General features: G+C 45.2%; 1 protein-coding gene and 1 long non-coding RNA gene across 3 annotated transcripts in view; both read right to left on the bottom strand.

Annotated features, from left to right (window-relative positions):
• Positions 1-234: 234 nt before the first annotated feature.
• LOC118965481 lies at positions 235-1,460 on the bottom strand. Its single transcript, XR_005052761.1, has 2 exons — positions 1,061-1,460; positions 235-980 (listed from the first exon to the last, which is right to left on the bottom strand). It is a non-coding gene; the product is annotated as an uncharacterized LOC118965481 (long non-coding RNA).
• A 3,962-nt stretch (positions 1,461-5,422) lies between these two features.
• The window catches only part of mtmr9 (myotubularin related protein 9), a 52,161-nt gene continuing 35,198 nt past the window's right edge, over positions 5,423-22,385 (bottom strand). For both annotated transcript variants that reach the window (XM_036984566.1, XM_036984565.1), the window contains exons 10-11: positions 12,705-12,856; positions 5,423-5,593 (exon numbers count right to left, since the gene is read on the bottom strand). In XM_036984566.1, coding sequence (XP_036840461.1) covers positions 5,430-5,593; positions 12,705-12,856 — 316 coding nt within the window. In that variant the 3' untranslated portion in view covers positions 5,423-5,429. The remainder of the gene's footprint in view (positions 5,594-12,704; positions 12,857-22,385) is intronic.

Here is a 22,385-nt window from a genome sequence, read left to right as displayed (position 1 = left end):
GCTCGTGGCTGAATGAAAGCAAGCAGTGTTCCAACATCTAGTGGAAAGCCTTCCCAGAAGAGTGGAGGCTGTTATAGCATCAACGGGGGGGTGGGGGGGGGACCAAACTCCATATTAAATGCACATGATGTTGGATGAGCAGGTCATGTAGTGTATGCCTGTCCGGTGTGAAGCTGAAACACAACCTGTCTGAAATAAGTCTTGAGACAGGGACAATAAACACACGTCAATGCCTTCAGCACAATCCTCTTTTAATGCCCGAGAAAATATATTTCATTTAAATCACTCAATAAAAAGGTTTATTTCATAAAGACAGAAGAAATCAAAATGGGAGACGAGAGAAAAAAACTAAAATATTTAACTTAGAATTAACTTAGATTTTTTTCCCCCCCCAGAAGGAATTGCACTGATCAGAGGTGTGAATGTCAATCAGAACGTGAGAAGGCTAAAACAGAACAACTTGTGTCAGCGATAACAGCAATGTATTAGTATAGATAGCATAGCATAGCATAGCATGAGCCTAATTATAACCCACGCGATAACAGTGGACACCGATATAAGGCTAATATGTACAGCTCTTTCCTGTCATTCTGAAGCTGTAACTAGTTTGACATCTAAAAGCCATTCATACACGCAAATCATTATGCGGTTTTACAAGATAAGTATAGGAATATAAAAACGGGCATCGAACACGAAACCCTTTTCAGAAACTCTTTCAATATACAGATCCAAATAGTCGTCTCGGTCTCTTCAGTCGCTCAGCTTTTCACCCAAATGACAGTGTAATTTTCAGAGGCCAACTCTTGTAAAGTTGTTGGCTAGCCAACCCTGCAACATGACTTAGCAGAAAGCAGGCAGCCCCCCTATAAGTAGACAGTCAGTCCCATTATTAAGACAGTGTGTTCATAGGTTTTAAGGACTTCCTGTGTTCTAAACAGTCCACTACATTAGGCTAAGAGGACTAGGTATCGCCCTTTGACCTCTACATTAGGCTAAGGGCACTAGGTATCGCCCTTTGACCTCTACATTAGGCTAAGGGGACTAGGTATTGCCCTTTGACCTCTACATTAGGCTAAGGGGACTAGGTATCGCCCTTTGACCTCTACATTAGGCTAAGGGGACTAGGTATCGCCCTCTCAGGATGCAGGCGTGGAGAGCGCTTGGAAGATTGCTATAGGCAACACCGCCACCACATCGCACGCGATAGAAACACGTACGCCACAGGACAAGAGAGTCATAAAAAGAAGTTTCCAGAAGGTTTAATGCCGCTTTGCGTCACGTCATAAGATGACTTGATCGCTCAACCTCAGCGTCAGTAGCTTTTTGCCGTGTGTCTTCTTCTAACCGAAACAGGAAGAGGAACCTTTAAAAGCAGCAGGACAGTGGTGTCGACGACTGGCGGAGACTCAACGTGTAGAATCATCAGGAAACTATCAGAAAATGACGGTCGATGTTCTGGTCTGAGGCGATAAGACGGCCCACCGAGGTTTTGGGGTCAATTTCCGTTCCCAATTCTCTGCAATGCATTTTTAACTAGGAACATTTTCTAAATTTGGTTAACTTTTTGAATTGGAATGGACCCTAACCCTGATGAACACCCTATACTGTTATCTTAAGACATGTTGACCAATGAAGACAGCAAGTCAACGAAACGTACAAAACAGGTTCATCGTAGTGTTAAACATACAACATAATCACATTTCCATCTACTGCAGTTAGCTAGTATAATGACAATATTACACATGAAATACCTCTCCCAAAAAGCTATTTTAGAGCAGAACAGCAATGGCAGTAGTAACGTCTGCCAAGACAAGGGTTAAACAGATTTTTTTTTCAATTTATTTAAAAGTTTTCATTTTGGATATATAGGGTTTTATTTCGACAGCGATGATCTTGTTTATATTTTTCAACATTTCCTTTTCAATCGTTCTGATTTTTTGGGTCTGTGTGTTCTAAAGTAGCCAGTGTGTATGTGGTTCTGTGTGTTCTAAAGTAGCCAGTGTGTATGTGGTTCTGTGTGTCCTAAAGTAGCCAGTGTGTATGTGGTTCTGTGTGTTCTAAAGTAGCCAGTGTGTATGTGGTTCTGTGTGTTCTAAAGTAGCCAGTGTGTATGTGGTTCTGTGTGTCCTAAAGTAGCCAGTGTGTATGTGGTTCTGTGTGTTCTAAAGTAGCCAGTGTGTATGTGGTTCTGTGTATTCTAAAGTAGCCAGTGTGTATGTGGTTCTGTGTGTTCTAAAGTAGCCAGTGTGTATGTGGTTCTGTGTGTCCTAAAGTAGCCAGTGTGTATGTGGTTCTGTGTGTCCTAAAGTAGCCAGTGTGTATGTGGTTCTGTGTGTTCTAAAGTAGCCAGTGTGTATGTGGTTCTGTGTGTTCTAAAGTAGCCAGTGTGTATGTGGTTCTGTGTGTCCTAAAGTAGCCAGTGTGTATGTGGTTCTGTGTGTTCTAAAGTAGCCAGTGTGTATGTGGTTCTGTGTGTCCTAAAGTAGCCAGTGTGTATGTGGTTCTGTGTGTTCTAAAGTAGCCAGTGTGTATGTGGTTCTGTGTGTTCTAAAGTAGCCAGTGTGTATGTGGTTCTGTGTGTCCTAAAGTAGCCAGTGTGTATGTGGTTCTGTGTGTTCTAAAGTAGCCAGTGTGTATGTGGTTCTGTGTGTCTTAAAGTAGCCAGTGTGTATGTGGTTCTGTGTGTCCTAAAGTAGCCAGTGTGTATGTGGTTCTGTGTGTTCTAAAGTAGCCAGTGTGTATGTGGTTCTGTGTGTCTTAAAGTAGCCAGTGTGTATGTGGTTCTGTGTGTTCTAAAGTAGCCAGTGTGTATGTGGTTCTGCGTGTCCTAAAGTAGCCAGTGTGTATGTGGTTCTGCGTGTTCTAAAGTAGCCAGTGTGTATGTGGTTCTGTGTGTCCTAAAGTAGCCAGTGTGTATGTGGTTCTGTGTGTTCTAAAGTAGCCAGTGTGTATGTGGTTCTGTCTGTTCTAAAGTAGCCAGTGTGTATGTGGTTCTGTGTGTTCTAAAGTAGCCAGTGTGTATGTGGTTCTGTGTGTTCTAAAGTAGCCAGTGTGTATGTGGTTCTGTGTGTTCTAAAGTAGCCAGTGTGTATGTGGTTCTGTGTGTTCTAAAGTAGCCAGTGTGTATGTGGTTCTGTGTGTTCTAAAGTAGCCAGTGTGTATGTGGTTCTGTGTGTCCTAAAGTAGCCAGTGTGTATGTGGTTCTGTGTGTTCTAAAGTAGCCAGTGTGTATGTGGTTCTGTGTGTCCTAAAGTAGCCAGTGTGTATGTGGTTCTGTGTGTTCTAAAGTAGCCAGTGTGTATGTGGTTCTGTGTGTTCTAAAGTAGCCAGTGTGTGGTTCTGTGTGTTCTAAAGTAGCCAGTGTGTGGTTCTGTGTGTTCTAAAGTAGCCAGTGTGTGGTTCTGTGTGTTCTAAAGTAGCCAGTGTGTATGTGGTTCTGTGTGTTCTAAAGTAGCCAGTGTGTATGTGGTTATGTGTGTCCTAAAGTAGCCAGTGTGTATGTGGTTCTGTGTGTTCTAAAGTAGCCAGTGTGTATGTGGTTCTGTGTGTCCTAAAGTAGCCAGTGTGTATGTGGTTCTGTGTGTCCTAAAGTAGCCAGTGTGTGTGTGGTTCTGTGTGTTCTAAAGTAGCCAGTGTGTATGTGGTTCTGTGTGTTCTAAAGTAGCCAGTGTGTATGTGGTTCTGTGTGTCTTAAAGTAGCCAGTGTGTATGTGGTTCTGTGTGTTCTAAAGTAGCCAGTGTGTATGTGGTTCTGCGTGTCCTAAAGTAGCCAGTGTGTATGTGGTTCTGCGTGTTCTAAAGTAGCCAGTGTGTATGTGGTTCTGTGTGTCCTAAAGTAGCCAGTGTGTATGTGGTTCTGTGTGTTCTAAAGTAGCCAGTGTGTATGTGGTTCTGTCTGTTCTAAAGTAGCCAGTGTGTATGTGGTTCTGTGTGTTCTAAAGTAGCCAGTGTGTATGTGGTTCTGTGTGTTCTAAAGTAGCCAGTGTGTATGTGGTTCTGTGTGTTCTAAAGTAGCCAGTGTGTATGTGGTTCTGTGTGTTCTAAAGTAGCCAGTGTGTATGTGGTTCTGTGTGTTCTAAAGTAGCCAGTGTGTATGTGGTTCTGTGTGTTCTAAAGTAGCCAGTGTGTATGTGGTTCTGTCTGTTCTAAAGTAGCCAGTGTGTATGTGGTTCTGTGTGTTCTAAAGTAGCCAGTGTGTATGTGGTTCTGTGTGTTCTAAAGTAGCCAGTGTGTATGTGGTTCTGTGTGTTCTAAAGTAGCCAGTGTGTATGTGGTTCTGTGTGTTCTAAAGTAGCCAGTGTGTGTACACAGTGCAGCTACTGGCACGTGTTGCCGTGGTTACTCAGAGTAGTGCTTCAAAGTCTCCTCATATCCAGCAATAAGAGCCCCTTTCATAATCTGGACGAGGTGCCTGGGTGTGTGGATCTATTTATGTAGAACGTGAGATGGTGGGGGGTTACTAAAGTCAGGCAGCTGCTGGCTAGTGACCAGGGGTAGCATGAGGAACATATATATTACATGTCTGTAATATAGATAGATATATATACACTTGGGCTTTAGTTAGTGCTGCTCTAGAGAACTCTCTCACCTTTCCAGCAGTCACTGACCGAACACCAGCCGATTGGTGTAAAGGAATCTACCGCATTACTTAAAGACGAGGAAGCATTTTTAAAGTACTCAAAAATCTCTCTACTCCGTCCCTCGTCCCTGTCCCTGTCCCTCCGTTCCTGTGTCTTGTCCCTGTCCCTCCGTCCCAGTCCCTCGTCCCCATCCCTCCGTCCCTCGTCCCCATCCCTCCGTCCCCGTACCTCCGTCTCTCCGTCCCCGTCTCTCCGTCCCCGTCTCTCCGTCCCCATCCCTCCGTCCCCGTCCCTCCGTCTTTCCGTCCCCGTCTCTCCGTCTCTCGTCCCCATCCCTCCGTCCCTGTTCATATCGTACTCTTCTTCTGGGACCGTATGCGTCAAGCAGTTCAGAGTAGGAGCATCAATAAGGCCTTTTATAGAATAATGATGAATAACATTAGATAGAGTAGGAGTGCTGATCTAGGATCAGGTAAATCCTGTCCAAGATGTTTAATACAGCCTCAGGTTGCTTGAGTAGTAACCTACAGTGTTGTTACCTCTCCTTTAATCTTCCTGCTCTCCTGCTCCCTTTCCTCCTTCACGTCTCCTTCTCCCACTCCTCTTCTCCACCACCACCTCCCCTCCCTCCCTCCCTCCCCCCTTCTCCACCACCACCTCCCCTCCCTCCCTCCCCCCCTCCCCCCTCCCTCCCCTCTATGGTGTTTGCAGCAGAGGCTCCTCAGTCTCCAGTTGGGCCAGCTGTCTCCTTCTCCACCACCACCTCCCTCCCTCCCTCCCTCCCTCCCTCCCTCCCTCCCTCCTTCTCCACCACCACCTCCCCTCCCTCCCTCCCTCCCTCCCTCCCCTCTATGGTGTTTGCAGCAGAGGCTCCTCAGTCTCCAGTTGGGCCAGCTGTCTCCTGAGGTTGTTGACTTTATTCTGCAGCTCTTTGTTGTACTGTATGATATGAACCATCTCGTCGTACGCCTCATCCAGACACCTGGAGCTGCGCTTCCAACGCAGGAACACACCTTGGGGGGAGGGGGGAGACAGAAAGAGAGAGGGAGAGAGAGAGAAAATTAGTGAGAGAGAGAGAGAGAGACATTGATCTGGTACTCCCTGTATATAGCTCCACATTGATCTGGTACTCCCTGTATATACAGTGCCTTGCGAAAGTATTCGGCCCCCTTGAACTTTGCAACCTTTTGCCACATTTCAGGCTTCAAACATAAAGATATAAAACTGTATTTTTTTGTGAAGAATCAACAACAAGTGGGACACAATCATGAAGTGGAATGACATTTATTGGATATTTCAAACTTTTTTAACAAATCAAAAACTGAAAAATTGGGCGTACAAATTTATTCAGCCCCTTTACTTTCAGTGCAGCAAACTCTCTCCAGAAGTTCAGTGAGGATCTCTGAATGATCCAATGTTGACCTAAATGACTAATGATGATAAATACAATCCACCTGTGTGTAATCAAGTCTCCGTATAAATGCACCTGCACTGTGATAGTCTCAGAGGTCCGTTAAAAGCGCAGAGAGCATCATGAAGAACAAGGAACACACCAGGCAGGTCCGAGATACTGTTGTGAAGAAGTTTAAAGCCGGATTTGGATACAAAAAGATTTCCCAAGCTTTAAACATCCAAAGGAGCACTGTGCAAGCGATAATATTGAAATGGAAGGAGTATCAGACCACTGCAAATCTACCAAGACCTGGCCGTCCCTCTAAACGTTCAGCTCATACAAGGAGAAGACTGATCAGAGATGCAGCCAAGAGGCCCATGATCACTATGGATGAACTGCAGAGATCTACAGCTGAGGTGGGAGACTCTGTCCATAGGACAACAATCAGTCGTATATTGCACAAATCTGGCCTTTATGGAAGAGTGGCAAGAAGAAAGCCATTTATTAAAGATATCCATAAAAAGTGTTGTTTAAAGTTTGCCACAAGCCACCTGGGAGACACACCAAACATGTGGAAGAAGGTGCTCTGGTCAGATGAAACCAAAATTGAACTTTTTGGCAACAATGCAAAACGTTATGTTTGGCGTAAAAGCAACACAGCTCATCACACTGAACACACCATCCCCACTGTCAAACATGGTGGTGGCAGCATCATGGTTTGGGCCTGCTTTTCTTCAGCAGGGACAGGGAAGATGGTTAAAATTGATGGGAAGATGGAAAGCATTTCACTGTAAAGTCTGTACAGCGAATGTGACATTTTATTCTCTCTGAACTGCCAGAGTGAATTTATGAACACATCCTTAGTCATGCATAGGAGTCAATGGGAGTGAAAGTGGTGTAAACCGGGAAAAGTTATGATTCAGCCTTTAGGGTTAGAGGTCAGGGAACTTAAGTGGCATCTGACCCGTCTTGTATGAATCTAAAACGGCATCAGAAGAACTAGGGACTAATGCCTCATGGCCACCAGATGAGTCAAACTCCGGAGGTGGTCATTGATCGAGCAGTCCAGGATCAATACATTGGGGACGCCACACAAGGCTGCGGTGCGTTCTGGGTAATATTATAAACTCGTGTGTTGCTTTACCGTGCTGTGGTAAAAACAGAAGTTCATAACCAGACTCCAAATAGCTCGCTTTTCGCTTTTAGCCATTAGCTTTTAGCTTTTAGCCATTAGCTTTTCGCTTTTAGCCATTAGCTTTTAGCCATTAGCTTTTAGCCATTAGCTTTTAGCTTTTAGCCATTAGCTTTTAGCCATTAGCTTTTAGCTTTTAGTTATTTGAAAAAGCGAAGCACTAGGGCGTCAAGTACGGAAAAGGCGGGCTAGACATCCGGGCAAAACAAAACGCATCTGCTGGACATCGGGCATAAGATTAGCGTCTGCTCGCGGCTGGCTTGTCCATCGATGTTCATGTAATAGTAATTAGAACGCAAGCCTCCCGTCCGGCCTTTGACCTTCTGTGGAGGCGTCACTGCTACTCAAGTGACCCTAAAGTCAGTAAGGACGCCCTATAATAAGCAGACAACGCAGGGCACTTTGGAGGGGGCAGAGAGAGTCAGTCCACGTGCCACAGATAGCAAACCAGTCCCAGCCAGGGAGAGAATGCCAGGGTGGAATTCAGTGACGTCTGGTAACCCACACGAAGCATTGGAAGACAGTCATGTGATCATGTGAGCTTCGTAAGCCAGTCATGAGTTCGTAAGGCTGTCCAGGAATTGACATTAAAGTCTGAAAGGCACTTGCCTATTAGGCAAGTTCGGTGTATTTTTGGGTTGCCTCATGGTTCAGTGGTTTTAAAACATCAAGCAGCATACTGCCCCCTCCTGGTCCAGTGGTGATAAAACACCAAGCAGCATACTGCCCCCTCCTGGTCAAGTGGTGTTAAAACACCAAGCAGCATACTGCCCCCTCCTGGTTCAGTGGTGATAAAACACCAAGCAGCATACTGCCCCCTCCTGGTCCAGTGGTGTTAAAATGATAACATATGCACTACACACAGACACACACGATAACATATGCACTACACACAGACACACACGATAACATGTGCACTACACACAGACACACACGATAACATGTGCACTACACACAGACGATAACATATGCACTACACACAGACACAAACGATAACATATGCACATAACATATGCACTACACAATGACGATAACATATGCACTACACACAGACACACACGATAACATATGCACATAACATATGCACTACACAATGACGATAACATGTGCACTACACACAGATACACACAATAACATATGCACTACACACAGACACACACAATAACATGTTCACTATACACAGATACACACGGTAACATATGCACTACACACAGATACACACGGTAACATATGCACTACACACAGACACACACGATAACATATGCACTACACACACACGATAACATGTGCACTACACACAGACAAACAGACTGAGTGTGAGGTAATACAGTAGAGGGGGAGTGCTGCTCAGTGTGAGGTAATACAGTAGGGGGAGTGCTGCTCAGTGTGAGGTAATACAGTAGGGGGAGTGCTGCTCAGTGTGAGGTAATACAGTAGGGGGAGTGCTGAGGTAATACAGTAGAGGGGGAGTGCTGCTCAGTGTGAGGTAATACAGTAGGGGGAGTGCTGCTCAGCGTGAGGTAATACAGTAGGGGGAGTGCTGCTCAGTGTGAGGTAATACAGTAAGGGGAGTGCTGCTCAGTGTGAGGTAATACAGTAGGGGGAGTGCTGCTCAGCGTGAGGTAATACAGTAGGGGGAGTGCTGCTCAGCGTGAGGTAATACAGTAGAGGGGGAGTGCTGCTCAGCGTGAGGTAATACAGTAGAGGGGGAGTGCTGCTCAGCATGAGGTAATACAGTAAGGTGAGTGCTGAGGTAATACAGTAGGGGGAGTGCTGCTCAGCGTGAGGTAATACAGTAGAGGGAGCAGTTCTCAGCGTGAGGTAATACAGTAGAGGGGGAGTGCTGCTCAGCGTGAGGTAATACAGTAGGGGGAGCAGTTCTCAGCATGAGGTAATACAGTAGGGGGAGTGCTGCTCAGCGTGAGGTAATACAGTAGGGGGAGTGTGAGGTAATACAGTAGGGGGAGTGTGAGGTAATACAGTAGGGGGAGTGCTGCTCAGTGTGAGGTAATACAGTAGAGGGAGCAGTTCTCAGCATGAGGTAATACAGTAGAGGGGGAGTGCTGCTCAGTGTGAGGTAATACAGTAGGGGGAGCAGTTCTCAGTATGAGGTAATACAGTAGGGGGAGTGCTGCTCAGCGTGAGGTAATACAGTAGGGGGAGTGCTGCTCAGTGTGAGGTAATACAGTAGGGGGAGTGCTGCTCAGCGTGAGGTAATACAGTAAGGGGAGTGCTGAGGTAATACAGTAGGGGGAGTGCTGCTCAGCGTGAGGTAATACAGTAAGGGGAGTGCTGAGGTAATACAGTAGGGGGAGTGCTGCTCAGTGTGAGGTAATACAGTAGGGGGAGTGCTGCTCAGTGTGAGGTAATACAGTAGGGGGAGTGCTGCTCAGCGTGAGGTAATACAGTAAGGGGAGTGCTGAGGTAATACAGTAGGGGGAGTGCTGCTCAGCGTGAGGTAATACAGTAAGGGGAGTGCTGAGGTAATACAGTAGGGGGAGTGCTGCTCAGTGTGAGGTACTACAGTCGGGGGAGTGCTGCTCAGTGTGAGGTAATACAGTAGGGGGAGTGCTGCTCAGCGTGAGGTAATACAGTAAGGGGAGTGCTGAGGTAATACAGTAGGGGGAGTGCTGCTCAGCGTGAGGTAATACAGTAAGGGGAGTGCTGAGGTAATACAGTAGGGGGAGTGCTGCTCAGTGTGAGGTACTACAGTCGGGGGAGTGCTGCTCAGCATGAGGTAATACAGTAGGGGGAGTGCTGAGGTAATACAGTAGAGGGGGAGTGCTGCTCAGTGTGAGGTAATACAGTAGGGGGAGTGCTGCTCAGCGTGAGGTAATACAGTAGGGGGAGTGCTGCTCAGTGTGAGGTAATACAGTAAGGGGAGTGCTGCTCAGTGTGAGGTAATACAGTAGGGGGAGTGCTGCTCAGCGTGAGGTAATACAGTAGGGGGAGTGCTGCTCAGCGTGAGGTAATACAGTAGAGGGGGAGTGCTGCTCAGCGTGAGGTAATACAGTAGAGGGGGAGTGCTGCTCAGCATGAGGTAATACAGTAAGGTGAGTGCTGAGGTAATACAGTAGGGGGAGTGCTGCTCAGCGTGAGGTAATACAGTAGAGGGAGCAGTTCTCAGCGTGAGGTAATACAGTAGAGGGGGAGTGCTGCTCAGCGTGAGGTAATACAGTAGGGGGAGCAGTTCTCAGCATGAGGTAATACAGTAGGGGGAGTGCTGCTCAGCGTGAGGTAATACAGTAGGGGGAGTGTGAGGTAATACAGTAGGGGGAGTGTGAGGTAATACAGTAGGGGGAGTGCTGCTCAGTGTGAGGTAATACAGTAGAGGGAGCAGTTCTCAGCATGAGGTAATACAGTAGAGGGGGAGTGCTGCTCAGTGTGAGGTAATACAGTAGGGGGAGCAGTTCTCAGTATGAGGTAATACAGTAGGGGGAGTGCTGCTCAGCGTGAGGTAATACAGTAGGGGGAGTGCTGCTCAGTGTGAGGTAATACAGTAGGGGGAGTGCTGCTCAGCGTGAGGTAATACAGTAAGGGGAGTGCTGAGGTAATACAGTAGGGGGAGTGCTGCTCAGCGTGAGGTAATACAGTAAGGGGAGTGCTGAGGTAATACAGTAGGGGGAGTGCTGCTCAGTGTGAGGTAATACAGTAGGGGGAGTGCTGCTCAGTGTGAGGTAATACAGTAGGGGGAGTGCTGCTCAGCGTGAGGTAATACAGTAAGGGGAGTGCTGAGGTAATACAGTAGGGGGAGTGCTGCTCAGCGTGAGGTAATACAGTAAGGGGAGTGCTGAGGTAATACAGTAGGGGGAGTGCTGCTCAGTGTGAGGTACTACAGTCGGGGGAGTGCTGCTCAGTGTGAGGTAATACAGTAGGGGGAGTGCTGCTCAGCGTGAGGTAATACAGTAAGGGGAGTGCTGAGGTAATACAGTAGGGGGAGTGCTGCTCAGCGTGAGGTAATACAGTAAGGGGAGTGCTGAGGTAATACAGTAGGGGGAGTGCTGCTCAGTGTGAGGTACTACAGTCGGGGGAGTGCTGCTCAGCATGAGGTAATACAGTAGAGGGGGAGTGCTGCACAGCGTGAGGTAATACAGTAGGGGGAGTGCTGCTCAGCGTGAGGTAATACAGTAAGGGGAGTGCTGCTCAGCGTGAGGTAAGTGAGGTAATACAGTAGAGGGAATGCTGCTCAGCATCAGGTAATACAAATGGAATATTCTATGTGTTCTCCACTCTCGTTCTCACAAGAACGTATTCAAGAGAACATTGTAGGAGAACGCTCTCGGAGAATGAGACTGTGGAGCACGGTAGCATGTATATTGAGAAACACCCATGGATTTTGTGTTGTGGATATGTGGTGGTAGAATAGTGTCCTGAGGGAATGGTAGGTAGCCTAGTGGTTAGAGCGTTGGACTAGTAACCGGAAGGTTTCTAGATCGAATCTCCGAGCTGACAAGGTAAAAATCTGTCGTTCTGCCCCTGAACAAGGCAGTTAACCCACTGTTCCCCGGTAGGCCGTCATTGTCATTTGTTCTTAACTGACTTGCCTAGTTAAATAATGTGAAATATAATAACAAACCCCAGGAAGAGTAGCTGCTGCCTTGGCAGGAACAAATGGGGATCCGTAATAAACCCCAGGAAGAGTAGCTTCTTCCTTGGCAGGAACTAATGGGGATCCATAATAAACCCCAGGAAGAGTAGCTTCTTCCTTGGCAGGAACTAATGGGGATCCATAATAAACCCCAGGAAGAGTAGCTTCTTCCTTGGCAGGAACTAATGGGGATCCATAATAAACCCCAGGAAGAGTAGCTGCTTCCTTGGCAGGAACTAATGGGGATCCATAATAAACCCCAGGAAGAGTAGCTGCTTCCTTGGCAGGAACTAAATGGGGATCCATAATAAACCCCAGGAAGAGTAGCTGCTGCCTTGTCAGGAACTAAATGGGGATCCATAATAAACCCCAGGAAGAGTAGCTGCTGCCTGGGCAGGAACTAATGGGGATCCATAATAAACCCCAGGAAGAGTAGCTGCTTCCTTGGCAGGAACTAATGGGGATCCATAATAAACCCCAGGAAGAGTAGCTGCTTCCTTGGCAGGAACTAAATGGGTATCCATAATAAACCCCAGGAAGAGTAGCTGCTGCCTTGGCAGGAACTAATGGGAATCCATAATAAATACAGATACTAAGAGAATGAAAAAGGAAGAGCAGAAGACAGAGGAAGTGGAAGAGGTCATACTGAGAGGTGAACAGGAAACTAAGAAAAGGGAGGGAAGCTGGAATAGACAAACACTTTTTGTTTTGAAAGTCCTATTTTTTGTGAAATTGTAAAAAAATCAAAAAAATAAATTAAGTGTAAAAATGAACAGCTCTCAAACAAAAATGTAGTTTGAAATATTAGATGTTGCTAGTCGTGTGTCCGAGTAAGTCAGTGTCCAGCTCCCCTAAACCCATTCTACTCGTGAACCATCCAAAACAGAACACCGACCTGGGAGTAGGCAGAACATTTGGGGTCAGGGGATAGGAATGAAGCCGGGTTCTTACCTTCCCATAGTAGCAGGCTCTGAGGGGCTACGGAGGGCCATATAACCAGACAGTTGGCCTCGTAGAGCGGGTTAGACAGCCTCTCCACCTCCTGGGGCCGGTTCACCCACGACCACAGAGAGACTGTCTTCTGAGAAAGGTTCAACTTAGACCTGGGGGGGAATAGGAGAGATTCAAAAGAAAATCTCAACAGAGAAAAATGCCCTCCTGTGTGCTACCTATATCCCATCACTAGAATCCCCATACTTTAATGAAGACAGCTTCTCCATCCTGGAGGGGGAAATCAATCATTTCCAGGCCCAGGGACATGTACTAGTGGCGACCTAAATGCCAGAACTGGACAAGAACCTGACACCCTCAGCACACAGGGGGACAAACATCTGCCTGCAGGTGACAGCATTCCCTCCCCCATATGCCCCCCTAGGCACAACTACGACAATGTAACCAACAAAACCGGGTCATAACTCTTGCAGCTCTGTCAGACGCTGGGTATGTACATAGTCAATGGTAGGCTCTGAGGGGAATCCTATGGTAGGTACACCTATAGCTCATCTCTTGGCAATAGCACAGTAGACTACTTTATCACTGACCTCAACCCAGAGTCTCTCAGAGCGTTCACAGTCACAGTCAGCACACTGACAGCCTTATCAGATCACAGCAAACTCACAGTCTACTTGAACAGAGATCTACTCAAAAAAGACGGAGCAGCACGCCAGAAAACAGCTCAATATAATTGAAGAATCCACAGACTAATCATTTGGAAAATTGTAAAATTCTAAACAAACAACAACATGAAGAGTTATCTATCCAAAACGGAGATGTATGGATAAACCACTTCTCCAATCTTTTTGGCTCTTTAACAAAAGAACAGCAAAAACATATACATGATCAAATACAAATGTTAGAGTCAACTATTAAAGACGACCAGAACACACTGGATTCCAGAACACACTGGATTCCAGAACACACTGGATTCCAGAACCCGCTGGATTCTCCAATTACATTGAATAAACTGCAGGACAAAATACAAACCCTCCAACCCAAAAATGAAATGTGGTGTTGATGGTATGCAAAATTATAAAATATATAAAATACAAATTCCAATTGGCAATAGTTCAACTCTAACGTCATCCTTAGGTCTGGTATTTTCCTGAATATTTGGAACCAAGGACTGATCACTCCAATCCACAAAAGACTAAATAAATTTGACCCAAAAAACTACCATGGGATATGCGTTAACAGCAACCTTGGGAAAATCCTCTGCACTATCATTAACTGCAGACTCGTACATTTCCTCAGTGGAAAATTTTTTTTTTACTGAACAAATACCAAATTGGCTTCATACCAAATTACCGTCCGACAGACCACATATTCACCCTGCACACTCTAATTGACAAACAAACACAAACAAAACAAAGGCCAAGTCTTCTAATGTCTTGTTGATTTCAAAAAAGCTTTTGACTTTGGCCTGAGGGTCTGTTATACAAATTGGTGGAAAGTGGTGTTGGGGGAAAAACATACACCATTATAAAATCCATGTACACAAACATCCATTTCTTTCCACAGGGCCGGGACGTGAGACAGGGATGCAGCTTAAGCCCCACCCTCTTCAACATATATATCAACGAATTGGCGAGGGCACTAGAAAAGTCTGCAGCACCTGGCCTGAACCTACTAATGTTTGCTGATGATCTGGTGCTTCTGTCCCAAACCAAGGAGGGCCTACAGCAAGCAGCACCTAGATCTTCTGCACAGATTCTGTCAGACCTGGGCCCTGACAGTAAATCTCAGTAAGATCAAAATAATGGTGTTCCAAAAAAAAAAAGTCCAGTTACCAGGACAACAAATACAAATTCCATCTAGACACTGTTGCCCTAGAGCACACAAACAACTATACATATCTTGGCCTAAACATCAACACCAGAGGTAACTTCCACAAAGCTGTGAACGATCTGAGAGACAAGGCAAGAAGGGCCTTCTATGCAATCAAAAGACATACCAATTAGGATCTGGCTAAAAATACTTGAATCATTTATAGAACCCATTGCCATTTATGGTTGTGAGGTATGGGATCTGCTCACCAACCAAAAATTCACAAAATGGGACTAACACCAAATTGAAACTCTGCATGCAGAATTCTGCACAAATATCCTCTGTGTACAACGCAAAACACCAAATAATGCATCCAGATACCTGCTAATTATCAAAATACAGAAAGGAGACGTTAAATTCAACAAAGCCATCACCTACAGAGAGATGAACCTGGAGAAGAGTCCCGAGCAAGCTGGTCCTGGGGCTCTGTTCACAGACACAAACAGAGCCCCAGGACAGCAGCACAATTAGACCCAACCAAATCATGAGAAAACAAAAAGATAATTACTTGACACATTGGAAAGATTTAACAAAAAAACAGAGCAAACTAGAATGTTATTTGGCCGTAAACAGAGAGTACACAGTGGAAGAATACCTGACCACTGTGACTCACCCAAACTTAAGGAAAGCTTTGACTATGTAGACTCAGTGAGTATAGCCTTGCTATTGAGAAAGGCCACCGTAGGCAGACATGGCTCTCAAGAGAAGACAGGCTATGTGCACATTGCCCACAAAATTAGGTGGAAACTGAGCTGCACGTCCTAACCTCCTGCCAAATGTATGACCATTATAGAGAGACATTTTTCTCTCAGATTACAGAGACCCACAAAGAGTTAGAAAACAAATACAATTTTGATAAAACTCCCATATCTACTGGGTGAAATTCAACAGTGTGCATCACAGCAGCAAGATTTGTGACCTGTTGCCACGAGAAAAGGTCAACCAGTGAAGAACAAACACCATTGTAAATACAACCCATATTTATGTTTATTTAACTTCCTTTTTTTGTCCTTTGACTATTTGCACAACATTACAAACACTGTATACAGACATATGACATTTGAAATGTCTTTTCGATTCTTATGGAACTTTTGTGTGAGTTTATTTTACTATTGTTGATCTATTTCACTTGCTTTGGAAATGTTAACATATGTTTCCCTAAAGCCCTGTGCTGTGATTAGCTGAACCACTTCCTCCCGCACCAGCTCCCACCGAGGCTAGAACCCGGGACCTCTGCAAAACACACGTGACCACCTACTTAGCAACGTCTTAGCCAAAAAGCGTTTCAATAGGTGGAGACTTTTCAAGCTGGGAAGTGAGGTCGCGAATCTGACTCTGTTACATCTGACATGATAGATCAGACGCTATATTGAGGAGAGAGATCTGTAGAAAGAATGTGCTGGGTGGACGGGAGGAGAGCACCGTGTTGACATAGGGGAGACAGATGGACATCTGTGGATTAGGTGAAGGAGGGGTTGAGGTCAGGAGGTCAGGTCAGATCCCCTGAAGGGAGTAATAAGGGTTTAGTATCCTGTTACTCTTTTCCTGTAGAACATAAAATGAACGGATTGGAGAGGAGTGTCTTCAGTGGGATATATATACACTGATCAAAGAAATAAAGGGAACACAAACAACACAATGTAACTCCAAGTCAATCACACTTCTGTGAAATCAAACTGTCCACTTAGGAAGCAACACTGATTGACAATAAATTTCACATGCTGTTGTGCAAATGGAATAGACAACAGGTGGAAATTAAAGGCAATTAGCAAGACACCCCCAATAAAGGAGTGGTTCTGCAGGTGGTGACCACAGACCACTTCTCAGTTCCTATGCTTCCTGGCTGATGTTTTGGTCACTTTTGAATGTGCTTTCACTCTAGTGGTAGCATGAGACGGAGTCTACAACCCACACAAGTGGCTCAGGTAGTGCAGCTCATCCAGGATGACACATCAATGCGAGCTGTGGCAAGAAGATTTGCTGTGTCTGTCAGCGTAGTGTCCAGAGCATGGAGGCGCTACCAGGAGACAGGCCAGTACATCAGGAGACGTGGAGGAGGCCGTAGGAGGGCAACAACCCAGCAGCAGGACCGCTACCTCCGCCTTTGTGCAAGGAGGAGCACTGCCAAAGCCCTGCAAAATGACCTCCAGCAGGCCACAAATGTGCATGTGTCTGCTCAAACGGTCAGAAACAGACTCCATGAGGGTGGTATGAGGGCCCGACGTCCACAGGTGGGGGTTGTGCTTACAGCCCAACACCGTGCAGGACGTTTGGCATTTGCCAGAGAACACCAAGATTGGCAAATTCGCCATTGGCGCCCTATGCTCTTCACAGATGAAAGCAGGTTCACACTGAGAACATGTGACAGTCTGGAGACGCCGTGGAGAACGTTCTGCTGCCTGCAACATCCTCCAGCATGACCGGTTTGGCGGTGGGTCAGTCATGGTGTGGGGTGGCATTTCTTTGGGGGGCCGCACAGCCCTCCATGTGCTCGCCAGAGGTAGCCTGACTGCCATTAGGTACCGAGATGAGATCCTCAGACCCCTTGTGAGACCAAATGCTGGTGCAGTTGGCCCTGGGTTCCTCCTAATGCAAGACAATGCTAGACCTCATGTGGCTGGAGTGTGTCAGCAGTTAGCCACCTCATCAGGAGCATGCCAAAGGCATTGTAGGGAAGTCATACAGGCACGTGGAGGCCACACGCACTACTGAGCCTCATTTTGACTTGTTTTAAGGACATTACATCAAAAGTTGGATCAGCCTGTAGTGTGGTTTTCCACTTTAATTTTGAGTGTGACTCCAAATCCAGACCTCCATGGGTTGATACATGTGATTTCCATTGATAATTTTTGTGTGATTTTGTTGTCAGCACATTCAACTATGTAACGAAAAAATATTTAATAAGAATATTTCATTCATTCAGATCTAGGATGTGTTATTTTAGTGTTCCCTTTATTTTTTGGAGCAGTATATATACAGTGCCTTGCGAAAGTATTCGGCCCCCTTGAACTTTGCGACCTTTTGCCACATTTCAGGCTTCAAAACATAAAGATATAAAACTGTATTTTTTTGTGAAGAATCAACAACAAGTGGGACACAATCATGAAGTGGAACGACATTTATTGGATATTTCAAACTTTTTTAACAAATCAAAAACTGAAAAATTGGGCGTGCAAAATTATTCGTTGTATTTGTCTGAATTACAGCTTTACAGAACCTTTAACCTATTAAACTTGGTTAAAGCTTCTCTAGTGTCCATGAGTTATTTACTCTGAACAATAAGAAATGAACAGCAGTAATGAAGTCCATCTGTCCTCCACTTTCAGCCAGGAGAGATTGACATGCATATTATTAATATTAGCTCTCTGTGTACATCCAAGGGCCAGCCTTGCTGCCCTGTTCTGAGGGCCAGCCGTGCTGCCCTGTTCTGAGCCAATTGCAATTTCCCTTTGTTGTGGCACCTGACCAAACGACTGACCAGTAGTCCAGATCAGACAAAACTAGGTCCTGTAGGACCTGCCTTGTTGATAGTGTTGTTAAGAAGGTAGAAACTAGGGCCTGTAGGACCTGCCTTGTTGATAGTGTTGTTAAGAAGGCAGAGCAGAGCTTTATTATAGACAGACTTCTCCCCATCTTAGCTACTACTGCATCAATATGTTTTGACCATGACAGTTTACAATCTAGTGTTACTCCAAGCAGTTTAGTCATCTCAACTTGCTCAATTTCCACATTATTCATTACGCGTTTTAGTTGAGATTTAATATGAGACCAGCTAGGAGCTATCTGTCCCAAATGTAATCCATCCCGGCTTTCAAAAGTACACACACATAAGAACCAAGTAAGTAAGAGTGGTAAGTGGGCCTTGTTTGCTGGAGCAGCCCTGAGTGACAGGTCTACATCCCAAATGGCACCCTATTCCCTATATAGTGCACTACTTTTGACCAGAGACCTATGGAACCCTATTCCCTACATAGGTGCACTACTTTAGACCATAACCCTATGGAACCCTATTCCCTACATAGGTGCACTACTTTAGACCATAACCCTATGGAACCCTATTCCCTACATAGGTGCACTACTTTAGACCAGAGCCCTATGGAACCCTATTCCCTATATAGTGCACTACTTTAGACCAGAGCCCTATGGAACCCTATTCCCTATATAGTGCACTACTTTAGACCAAAACCCTATGGAACCCTATTCCCTATATAGTGCACTACTTTAGACCAGAACCCTATGGAACCCTATTCCCTATATAGTGCACTACTTTAGACCAGAACCCTATGGAACCCTATTCCCTATATAGTGCACTACTTTAGACCAGAACCCTATGGAACCCTATTCCCTACATAGTGCACTACTTCAGACCAGGACATGTGCACTATATAAAGGGAATAGTGTTCCATTTAGGATGCAGCCCACCTTGGAGGGACTGCCTTTAAAAAGCAACAAACCTTTTAAAATGGCCAATGTGGCATTGATAGGAGTCAGGAAAGTTATTCTAGCGTCAAAATTGACTACAAAGTGTAAATAGAATACATTTTTTTTTGATTTGCCGATGTACATTTGCTGCACCAAAACACCTTAGTACGATGTTTTAGTTGGGCAATTTGACATATTTGGGGAAACAAATACTAACATTAATTATCTTAGATTCATTCTTGGGATTTTGAGGATGTGAAATACGCAGTGCTTCATGGGGGGACAAACATCATTAAACCGGATACACACCTACAACACTGAAATCTTTATTTTTATGAGCAACGTGGCAAATCGGCATGTTCAGTGGCTCTTTAAAGCCGTATTAGTGTCTGACTTAGTGACTCTTTAAGGCCGTATTAGTGTCTGACTTAGTGGGGTAACTTGAGCAGTGACTTGTGTATCCCCAGTCCCTTGCAGTGAACAGAGATTCTCCCCTGTAGAACACACACTCTCTCTCTGGCTGACCAGGTCTGAGGTAACGCTGACCTGCGTGTGACGGGCTGACCAGGTCTGAGATAACACTGACCTGCATCTGACTGGCTGACCAGGTCTGAGGTAACGCTGACCTGCGTGTGATTGGCTGACCAGGTCTGAGGTAACGCTGATCTGCGTGTGACTGGCTGACCAGGTCTGAGGTAACGCTGACCTGCGTGTGATTGGCTGACCAGGTCTGAGGTAACGCTGACCTGCGTGTGACTGGCTGACCAGGTCTGAGGTAACGCTGACCTGCGTGTGATTGGCTGACCAGGTCTGAGGTAACGCTGACCTGCGTGTGACTGGCTGACCAGGTCTGAGGTAACGCTGACCTGCGTGTGATTGGCTGACCAGGTCTGAGATAACGCTGACCTGCGTCTGACTGGCTGACCAGGTCTGAGGTAACGCTGACCTGCGTGTGATTGGCTGACCAGGTCTGAGGTCACACGCAGGTTAAAAGGTTGACAGGTTAAAAAAGTAAAGGGAAAGAACAGCACTGGCCATGTACTGTACGGGCCCTGGTCCAAAGTTCAGCACTATAGAGAGAACATCATGGACGACAGGGTCTTCAGAAAGTATTCAAACCCTTTGACTCATTCCACATGTTGTTGTGTTACAGCCTGAATATAAAATGGATTAAAATGTAGATGGTTTTGTGTGTCACTGGCCTACACACACACACAACACCCTATAATGTCAAAGTGGAATTATGTTTTTAGAAAAAAATCATAAAAAATGATAAGCTGAAATGTTTTGAGTCAATAAGTATTCAACCACTATGTTATGGAATCACATAATAAGTTGCATGGACTCATTCTGTGTGCGATAATAGTGTTTAACATGATTTTTGAATGACTATCTCATTTCTGTACCCCTACACATACAGACAATCGTAAGGTCACTCAGCCGAGCCGTGAATTTCAAACACAGATTCAACCACAAAGACCAGGGAGGTTTTCCACTGCCTCACAAAGGGCACCTATTGGTAGATGGGTAAACATAAGAAGCAGACATTAAATATCCCTTTGTGAAGTTATTAATTTCACTTTAGATGGTGTATCAATACACCCAGTCACTACAATGATACAGGCGTCCTTCCTAACTCAGTTGCCAGAGAGGAAGGAAACCACTCAGGGATTTCACCATGAGGCCAATGGTGACTTTAAAACAGTTACAGAGTTGAAAGTCTGTGATAGGGGAAAACTGAGAATGGATCCACAATATTGTAGTTACTCCACAATACTAACCTAATTGACAGAGTGAAAGAAGGAAGCCTGTACAGAATAAAAATATTTTTTTGCAACAAGGCACTAAAGTAAAACTGCAAAAAAATGCAACTTCATGTCCTGAATACAAAGTGTTATGTTTGGGGCAAATCCAATACAACACTGAGTATCACTCTTCATATTTTCAACCATGGTGGTGGCTGCATCATGTTATGGGTATGCTTGTCAAAGAAACGGAATAGAGCTGAGCACAGGCAAAATCCTAGAGGAAAACCTGGTTCAGTCTGTTTTCCAACAGACACTAGGAGACAAATTGACCTTTCAGCAGGACAATAACCTTAAACTCATGACAAAATCTACACTGTAGTTGCTTACCAAGACTACACTGAACGTTCCTGAGTGGCCGTGTTACAGTTTTGACTTAAATTGGCGTGAAAATCTATGGCAAGATTTGAAAATGGCTGTCTAGCAATGATCAACAACCAACTTGATAGAGCTTGAAGAATTATTTAAATAATAATGTGCAAATACTGAACAATCCAGGCGTGCAAAGCTCTTAGAGACTGACCCAGAAAGACTCACAGCTGTAATATCTGCTAAAGGTGATTCTAACATGTATTGACTCAGGGGTGTGAATACTATACTGTAAATTCGATAATTCTGCATTTAATTTAATTTTCAATACATTTGCTAACATTTCTAAAAACATGTTTTCACTTTGTCATTATGGGGTATTGTAATGTCATTATGGGGTATTGTAATGTCATTATGGGGTATTGTGATGTCATTATGGGGTATTATGGGACACCTTCCGGCGCCGACAGAGATGGCCGCCTCGCTTCGCGTTCCTAGGAAACTATGCAGTTTTTTGTTTTTTTACGTGTTATTTCTTACATTAGTACCCCAGCTCATCTTAGGTTTCATTACATACAGTCGTGAAGAACTACTGAATATAAGATCAGCATCAACTCACCATCAGTACTACCAAGAATATGTTTTTTGCGACGCGGATCCTGTGTTCTGCCTTGCAAACAGGACAACTGAGTGGATTCCATGCAGCGACCCAAAAAAAAAAACAACTCCGAAAAAGAGGGAAACGAGGCGGTCTTCTGGTCAGACTCCGGAGACGGGCACATCGTGCACCACTCCCTAGCATTCTTCTTGCCAATGTCCAGTCTCTTGACAACAAGGTTGATGAAATCCGAGCAAGGGTAGCATTCCAGAGGGACATCAGAGACTGTAACGTTCTTTGCTTCACGGAAACGTGGCTCACTGGAGTGACTCTATCCGAAGCGGTGCAGCCAACGGGTTTCTCCACACATCGCGCAGACAGAAACAAACAACTTTCTGGTAAGAAGAGGGGCGGCGGCGTATGCCTTATGACTAACGTGACATGGTGTGATGAAAGAAACATACAGGAACTCAAATCCTTCTGTTCACCTGATTTAGAATTCCTCACAATCAAATGTAGACCGCATTATCTACCAAGAGAATTCTCTTCGATTATAATCACAGCCGTATACATCCCCCCCCAAGCAGACACATCGATGGCTCTGAACGAACTTTATTTAACTCTTTGCAAACTGGAAACCATTCATCCGGAGGCTGCATTCATTGTAGCTGGGGA

The sequence above is a fragment of the Oncorhynchus mykiss genome, chromosome 8 (genome assembly GCF_013265735.2).
Source record: "Oncorhynchus mykiss isolate Arlee chromosome 8, USDA_OmykA_1.1, whole genome shotgun sequence".
Lineage (NCBI taxonomy): Eukaryota > Metazoa > Chordata > Actinopteri > Salmoniformes > Salmonidae > Oncorhynchus > Oncorhynchus mykiss.
Note: the sequence above shows the minus strand (reverse complement) of the source record. Positions and strands in the feature narration are given on the sequence as shown.